The 8273-nt window shown below is 39.3% G+C and overlaps 1 protein-coding gene across 1 annotated transcript; it reads left to right on the top strand.

Moving 5' to 3' along the window:
- Positions 1-2335: 2335 nt before the first annotated feature.
- On the top strand, positions 2336-3274 carry LOC122914511 (olfactory receptor 5AN1-like). The gene has a single exon (XM_044261126.1). It carries the CDS (start codon positions 2336-2338, stop codon positions 3272-3274), a length of 939 nt encoding a protein of 312 aa, XP_044117061.1.
- Positions 3275-8273: the final 4999 nt, after the last annotated feature.

Here is an 8273-nt window from a genome sequence, read left to right as displayed (position 1 = left end):
TGAGTTTATCTTTGTGTATGGAGTAAGAGAATGGTTGAGTTTCATTCTTCTGCATATAGCTGTCCAGTTTTCCCAGCACCATTTATTGAAGAGACTGTCTTTTTTCCATTGTGTATTTTTTCCTGTTTTGTCAAATATTAATTGACCATAGAGTTGAGGATCCATATCTGGGCTCTCTACTCTATTCCACTGGTCTATGAGTCTGTTTTTATGCCAGGACCATGCTGTCTTGGTGATCACAGCTTTTTGTAGTAAAGCTTAAAATCAGGTAACATGATGCCCCCAGTTATATTTTTGTTTTCAACATTTCCTTAGCGATTAGGGGTCTCTTCTATTTCTATAGAAATTTTAGGATTATTTGCTCCAGCTCTTTGAAAAATACCAGTGGAATTTTAATCAGAATGGCATTAAAAGTATAGATTGCTCTAGGCAGTATAGACATTTTCACAATGTTTATTCTTCCAATCCAAGAGAATGGAATGGTCTTCCATCTTTTTGTGTCTTCAATTTCTTTCATGAATGTTCTGTAGTTCCTTGAGTACAGTTCCTTTACCTCTTTGGTTAGGTTAATGAAGACATATAAATGGCTATCAGACACATGAAAAAATGTTCATCATCGCTGGCCATCAGGGAGATTCAAATTAAAACCACATTGAGATACCACCTTACACCAGTTAGAATGGCCAAAATTAGCAAGACAGGAAACAACATGCATTGGAGAGGATTCCCACACTGTTGGTGGGAATGCAAGTTGGTGCAGCCATTTTGGAGAACAGTGTGGAGATTCATCAAGAAATTAAAAATAGAGCTTCCCTATGACCCTGCCATTGCACTACTGGGTATTTACTCCAAAGATACAGATGTGGTGAAAAGAAGGGCCATCTGTACCCCAATGTTTAGAGCAGCAATGGCCATGGTCACCAAACTGTGGAACTGTGCCCTTCAACGGACGAATGGATATGGAAGATGTGGTCCATATACACTATGGAGTATGATGCCTCCATCAGAAAGGATGAATACCCAACTTTTGTAGCAACATGGACAGGACTGGAAGAGATTATGCTGAGTGAAATAAGTCAAGCAGAGAGAGTCAATTATCATATGGTTTCACTTATTTGGGGAGCATAACAAATAGCATGGAGGAAAAGGGAAGATGGAGAGGAGAAGGGGGTTGAGGGAAATTGGAAGGGGAGATGAACCATGAGAGACTATGGATTCTGAAAAACAATCTGAGGGTTTTGAAGTGGCGGGGGTTGGGAGGTTGTGGGAACCAGGTTGTGGGTGTTAGAAAGGGCACGGATTGCATGGAGCACTGGGTGTGGTGCAAAAATAATGAATACTATTATGCTGAAAAAAATAATAAAAAAAGGATTGTGTCCTAGGCATCTCCATGAATTTTCTTCTAACTGTCCTAGTAATCTTTTAGTTCAGGGGCTCTTAATGTTATTACTTCATTTTGAGTAAATCAGTCTTTAAGCTACTGGGATAAGCTCATAAAGTGAGGGGGTATTAGACAAAACTCCAAAGTCTGAACCTTTAATGTTCTCATGCTGTTTCTTCAGTATTAAAGTACCCCAAAATTGAAAAAATATTAGAGTTAATAGTGAGCTATACTGCCTTCCCTTTGGTATACTTAATACAAAGACTTCCCTAAGAAGACTAGTTCCATAAATTTATTGGGCACATATACTGTGTCTCAAGAAAATGCTATCAGAGTCATAAGTTATGGTATACTTTCCCAGGTCAGTAAGAAGATGACACATTAACTGCATTCATATAAAAGTTTGTGAAATTATTACAAAGAAGATAAATAACTTTTCTTAAGGATAAAAGAGGAAGTTTCAAAACATTATCTAGATGGCCATGTGGGCCTGAAGGGCTATCTCAGTTTTAATCTAGAGTGATTCTACTTATGGTCTTGTAAAGCAGTGGTTATATAATGAATTATCAGAGGTTTTAATAATCTTTTAATGAATGATCTCTGTAATAATCACTTCATTTATATTATTTTAGTTCTCAAATTCAAACATATCTCTTTAAATTTCATCAGACTTTATGAAATAATTGAGAACCTAAAGCACTTTTTTCATTTTTAATTTCAATTCTATTAGGCAACATATAATACATCATTATTTTGAAGCATTTTTAAAATAACTCTTCATAATAATTTGAGATGAAGAGCTGGGTCTTTTCATCAGGACACCTAGACACTGATTCTTTCCCAGCACTCCATGGAGGGAGAAAACAGCACATACAGGAATTGTAATACTGTCATCTCACCTGAGTCAGCTGTGCATTCTCCTCTCTCTTTTCTGATTTTAGAAGCAGCAAGCCAATGATTGGGAGAGGAAATATTACACAGATCACCTATTTCATCCTTTTGGGATTCTCTGATTTTCCCAGAATCCTAGCAGTGCTCTTTGTTGTATTCCTGCTGATCTACATTTTGACTCTGACTTGGAACCTGTGCCTCATCATCTTAATAAGGATGGACTTTCACCTCCACACACCCATGTACTTCTTCCTCAGTAATCTGTCCTTCATAGATATCTGCTATGTGACCTCTATAGCTCCCAAGATGCTCTCCAACTTTTTCCAAGAGCAGCAGACCATCACCTTTGTGGGTTGTGCTGTTCAGTACTTTGTCTTTTCAACCATGGGACTGAGTGAGTCTTGTCTCATGACAGCCATGGCTTATGACCGATATAGTGCCATTTGCAATCCACTTCTCTATTCATCCATCATGTCACCCACCCTGTGTATTCGGATGGTGCTGGGATCCTATTTGGCTGGACTCTCTGCTTCTGTATCCCAGTTGTGTACCATATTTCAGCTCCACTTTTGTGGGCCTAATGTCATCAAGCACTTCTTCTGTGACATGCCCCAACTGATAATCCTGTCTTGCACTGACACTTTCTTTGTGCAACTGTTGATTGCTATATTATCAATGATTTTTGGGATTATAAATGCCCTCATTATCATGATATCCTATGGCTATATTGTTATGTCCATCATGAAGATCACTTCAGCTAAAGGCAGGTTTAAAGCTTTCAACACCTGTGCTTCTCATTTGACTGCAGTTTCCCTCTTCTATACTTCAAGTATCTCTGTCTATTTGAGTTCCAGCTCTGGTGGTTCCTCCAGTTTTGACAGATTTGCATCAGTATTCTACACTGTGGTTATTCCAATGTTGAACCCCTTGATTTACAGTCTGAGAAACAAGGAAATCAAAGATGCCTTGAAGAGGTTCCAAAAGAAGAGATGGTTCTGCTGAGGCCCTGTTCAGATTTGTCCTCTCAGAAAACTTAGTCCCCAGTAATATGCACAGGAATGTACTCTAACAAAGTTCGTACTGCCTTTGAATAAAGACAGTTTAATTTGACACAGATAATATGCCAAATGGAATGACAGCTGACTTGATTCCTCACAAGCACAATATCTTTAAGTTCTGGAGGTTCATACTTTCAACCTGTATGAGGAGTGGCCTCATCATTTATTAATATTCTGCAAGTGGGTTACCTGGGTGTCTCAGTCAGTTAAGCATCTGCCTTCTGCTATGGTTATAATATCAGGGTGTTGGGATTGAGCCCCACATCAGGGGTTTCTGCCCACATCCCAGTCTTTACCAGCTGTAATAAGGAAACAGGAGGTGATTGGAATCATAAAGAGGAATGGATTGAAGGATGTGTCCTTCAGTACCATTTACTTCATGAGTCTAATGACTTTGTTTCCTCGTTCTAGTGTTCAGTGGGGAGTTCTGATGGAAGATGATGTTCAACATCCATATCACAGCCAATAGCTTTTTCTGACATTGTGGAATTCAAACCTCTCTCTCTCATTAAGTCAGCAAAATTTACCCTGTCTGAAATAGCCAGTGTTTCAGACTATGAAACAATTTCTAATATTTCAAGCATCTTTCATGTTTGGTGTGAGGAAACCTGTGTGAAAGTTCATTGTAGTAATAGTTACTGAGGGGTGCCTGGGTGGCTCAGTTGGATAAGCGTCTGCCTCAGGTCATGATCTCAGCTCTGGGATCAAGCTCCATATTGGGCTCTCCACTCAGTAGGGATTTGGTCTTCCTCTCACCTTCCCTCTGTGCTTTGTCTCTCAAGAAATAAATGAAAAAAAAAAGAGTTACTGAATATTAAATATTGTAGACTAAGAAGAAATATGGAGAGTTGGTATACTTTTTTATTGTCTGTGTTCAACATTTTATGGCTTAGAGATTTATGATTTTGTTTGGGGGTGATCTAATTTACGGAGTAGATGGTTAGACTTACTCTAATGCTGATATTTACTAGGAAGACTCAAGAACCTGAGTGGGTATAGATAGTGTGATAGGCAGAGTTTTTAACTTTGGCCAGTTTTCTCTATCTAAAGCAGAACACAATACTTTTGGTATTTGTGATCTGTTTGAAAAGTGGAACAATAAGTGTATGAACACTGACCACTGATATACAGGAGGCTCAGACTTGAACCAAATGATATAAAGCAGATGTCATTACAATTACATATTACCATTAGAGATTCATTGGGTTCTAAACATGTCTTTTGGGGTAGGGTCTCTGTTCTAATAAGTCAAGTAATTATTTCATTTAATTAAGGGCTATAACTGAAGAGGTATTAGAAGCTTTGCCAAATTTTTCACAAGTCAGTAGATGGACAGGATTGAGAGAATGAGAATCATTGAACCTCTGGGAGAGAATGTGAAGGCCCATCCATGCCAAAGAAGTAGTGCAGTATGAATAAAGAATGTGTGCCCTCCACCCCCCTCCTCCCCATGCAGGCACAGGTATGTTCTTTGAAACATTGTTCTTTCAAAATGTTTAATAATGTATGAGATGTCTTTCTAAGGAACCATGAGGGCTTCAGTAGGAGAAGAACCTCTGTGAGGAATGTAACACAGTGTTATTGGTTATGGTCATTAAGCTATGCATTAGATTGTCAGATTTCTTCATCTTTTAGTTGCAAAGTTGTACCTTGTCAAAAAACCCTCTCCAGTTCCCTTGAACTCCAGGCCCTGCTGACCACCATTGTACTCTCTGTTACTAGGAGTTTGGATTTTTTTTTTTAAAGATTTTATTTATTTATTTGTCAGAGAGAGAGGGAGAGAGAACGAGCACAGGCAGACAGAGAGGCAGGCAGAGGCAGAGGGAGAAGCAGGCTCCCTGCCGAGCAACGAGCCCGATGTGGGACTCCATCCCAGGACGCTGGGATCATGACCTGAGCCGAAGGCAGCTGCTTAACCAACTGAGCCACCCAGGCGTCCCGGAGTTTGGCTTTTTGATTCTGTATATTAGTAATCTCCTACAGTATTTGTCTTTCTCTGTCTGGCTCATCTCACTTGGTATAATGCCTTCAGTGTGCATCCATGATGCCTCAAATGTGAGGATTTCCTTCACTGTCCTAGTTGAATAATAGTCTACTGTATTGTGTGTAAACACCATGTCTTCTTTATCATTCCCGTATCTAGTCTATTATGAATAATGCTGCAATAAACATGGGAGTGCAGATTATCTTTTTGGTATCTGTTTTTGTTTCTGTTGAATGTATATCCAGAAGTGGGGTTGGTGGATCATATGGTAGTTCTCAAGTGTTTTGAGGAACATCCATACTATTTTTTATAATGAACCATTTTACATTTCCACTAGCAGTGTAGAAATATTCTCTCTCTTTCTTTTTTGGATATGGTAAGAGGAAGTATTTTCTTTATTCCACATCCTCACCATGACTTGTTATCTCTTTCTTGATGATAGCCATTCTAACAGGTGTGAGTTGATATCTCATTGTGCTTTTGATTTGCATTTCCCTTATGATTAGTGATGTAGGTACCTTTTCATGTCCCTGTTGGCCATTTGGGTGTCTTCTAGGGAAAATATCTATTAATTTCCTCTACCCATTTTTTTTTTTTCCCAATTTATTTATTTTCAGAAAAACAGTATTCATTATTTTTTCACCACACCCAGTGCTCCATGCAAGCTGTGCCCTCTATAATACCCACCACCTGGTACCCCAACCTCCCACCCCCCCCCCCCGCCACTTCAGACCCCTCAGACTGTTTTTCAGAGTCCATAGTCTCTCATGGTTCACCTCCCCTTCCAATTTACCCAAATTCCCTACTACTCTCTAACGCCCCTTGTCCTCCATGCTATTGGTTATGCTCCACAAATGAGTGAAACCATATGATAATTGACTCTCTCTGCTTGACTGATTTCACTCAGCATAATCTCTTCCAGTCCCGTCCATGTTGCTACAAAAGTTGGATATTCGTCCTTTCTGATGGAGGCATAATACTCCATAGTGTATATGGACCACATCTTCCTTATCCATTCATCCGTTGAAGGGCATCTTGGTTCTTTCCATAGTTTGGCGACTGTGGCCATTGCTGCTATAAACATTGGGGTACAGATGGCCCTTCTTTTCACGACATCTGTATCTTTGGGGTAAATACCCAGGAGTGCAATTGCAGGGTCATAGGGAAGCTCTATTTTTAATTTCTTGAGGAATCTCCACACTGTTCTCCAAAGAGGCTGCACCAACTTGCATTCCCACCAACAGTGTAAGAGGGTTCCCCTTTCTCCACATCCTCTCCAACACATGTTGTTTCCTGTTTTGTTAATTTTGGCCATTCTAACTGGTGTAAGGTGATATCTCAATGTGGTTTTAATTTGAATCTCCCTGAGGGCTAATGATGATGAGCATTTTTTTATGTGTCTGATAGCCATTTGTATTTCTTGATTGGAGAAGTGTCTGTTCATATCTTCTGCCCATTTTTTGATGTGTTTGTCTGTTTCGTGTGGGTTGAGTTTGAGGAGTTCATTATAGATCCTGGATATCAACCTTTTGTCTGTACTGTCATTTGCAAATATCTTCTCCCATTCCGTGGGTTGCCTCTTTGTTTTTTTGACTGTTTCCTTTGCTGTGCAGAAGCTTTTGATTTTGATGAAGTCCCAGAAGTCTATTTTCGCTTTTGTTTCCTTTGCCTTTGGAGACGTATCTTGAAAGAAGTTGCTGTGGCTGATATCGAAGAGATTACTGCCTATGTTCTCCTCTAAGATTCTGATAGATTCCTGTCTCACGTTGAGGTCTTTTATCCATTTTGAGTTGATCTTTGTGTACGGTGTAAGAGAATGGTCGAGTTTCATTCTTCTACATATAGCTGTCCAGCTTTCCCAGCACCATTTATTGAAGAGACTGTCTTTTTTCCACTGTATATTTTTTCCTGTTTTGTCGAAGATTAATTGACCATAGAGTTGAGGGTCCATATCAGGGCTCTCTACTCTGTTCCACTGGTCTATGTGTCTGTTTTTATGCCAGTACCATGCTGTCTTGGTGATCACAGCTTTGTAATAAAGCTTGAAATCAGGTAAGGTGATGCCGCCAGCTTTATTTTTGTTTTTCAACGTTTCCTTAGCGATTCGGGGTCTCTTCTGATTCCATACAAATTTTTGGATTATTTGCTCCAGCTCTTTGAAGAATGCCGGTGGAATTTTGATCGGAATGGCATTAAAAGTATAGATTGCTCTAGGCAGTATAGACATTTTAACGATGTTTATTCTTCCGATCCAAGAGCATGGAATGGTCTTCCATCTTTTTGTGTCTTCTTCAATTTCTTTCATGAGTGTTCTATAGTTCCTCAAGTATAGATCCTTTACCTCTTTAGTTAGGTTTATTCCCAGGTATCTTATGGTTCTTGGTGCTATAGTAAATGGAATCGATTCTCTAATTTCCCTTTCTGTATTTTCCTTGTTAGTGTATAAGAAAGCCACTGATTTCTGCACATTGACTTTGTATCCTGCCACGCTGCTGAATTGCTGTATGAGTTCTAGTAGTTTGGGGGTGGAGTCTTTTGGGTTTTCCATATAAAGAATCATGTCATCTGCGAAGAGAGAGAGTTTGACTTCTTCATTACCAATTTGGATACCTTTTATTTCTCTCTGTTGTCTGATTGCTGTTGCTAGGACTTCTAATACTATGTTGAACAAGAGTGGTGAAAGTGGGCATCCTTGTCTTGTTCCTGATCTCAACGGGAAGGCTGCAAGCTTTTTCCCATTGAGGATGATATTTGCTGTGGGTCTTTCATAGATAGATTTGATGAGGTTCAGGAATGTTCCCTCTATCCCTATACTTTGAAGCGTTTTAATCAGGAACGGATGTTGGATTTTGTCAAATGCTTTTTCTGCATCAATTGAGAGGACCATGTGGTTCTTCTCTCTTCTCATATTAATTTGTTGTATCACATTGATTGATTTACGAATGTTGAACCATCCTTG

Source organism: Neovison vison, chromosome 7 (assembly GCF_020171115.1).
Source record: "Neovison vison isolate M4711 chromosome 7, ASM_NN_V1, whole genome shotgun sequence".
NCBI classification, from domain to species: domain Eukaryota; kingdom Metazoa; phylum Chordata; class Mammalia; order Carnivora; family Mustelidae; genus Neogale; species Neogale vison.
This window is presented reverse-complemented; position numbering and strand designations above follow the sequence as displayed.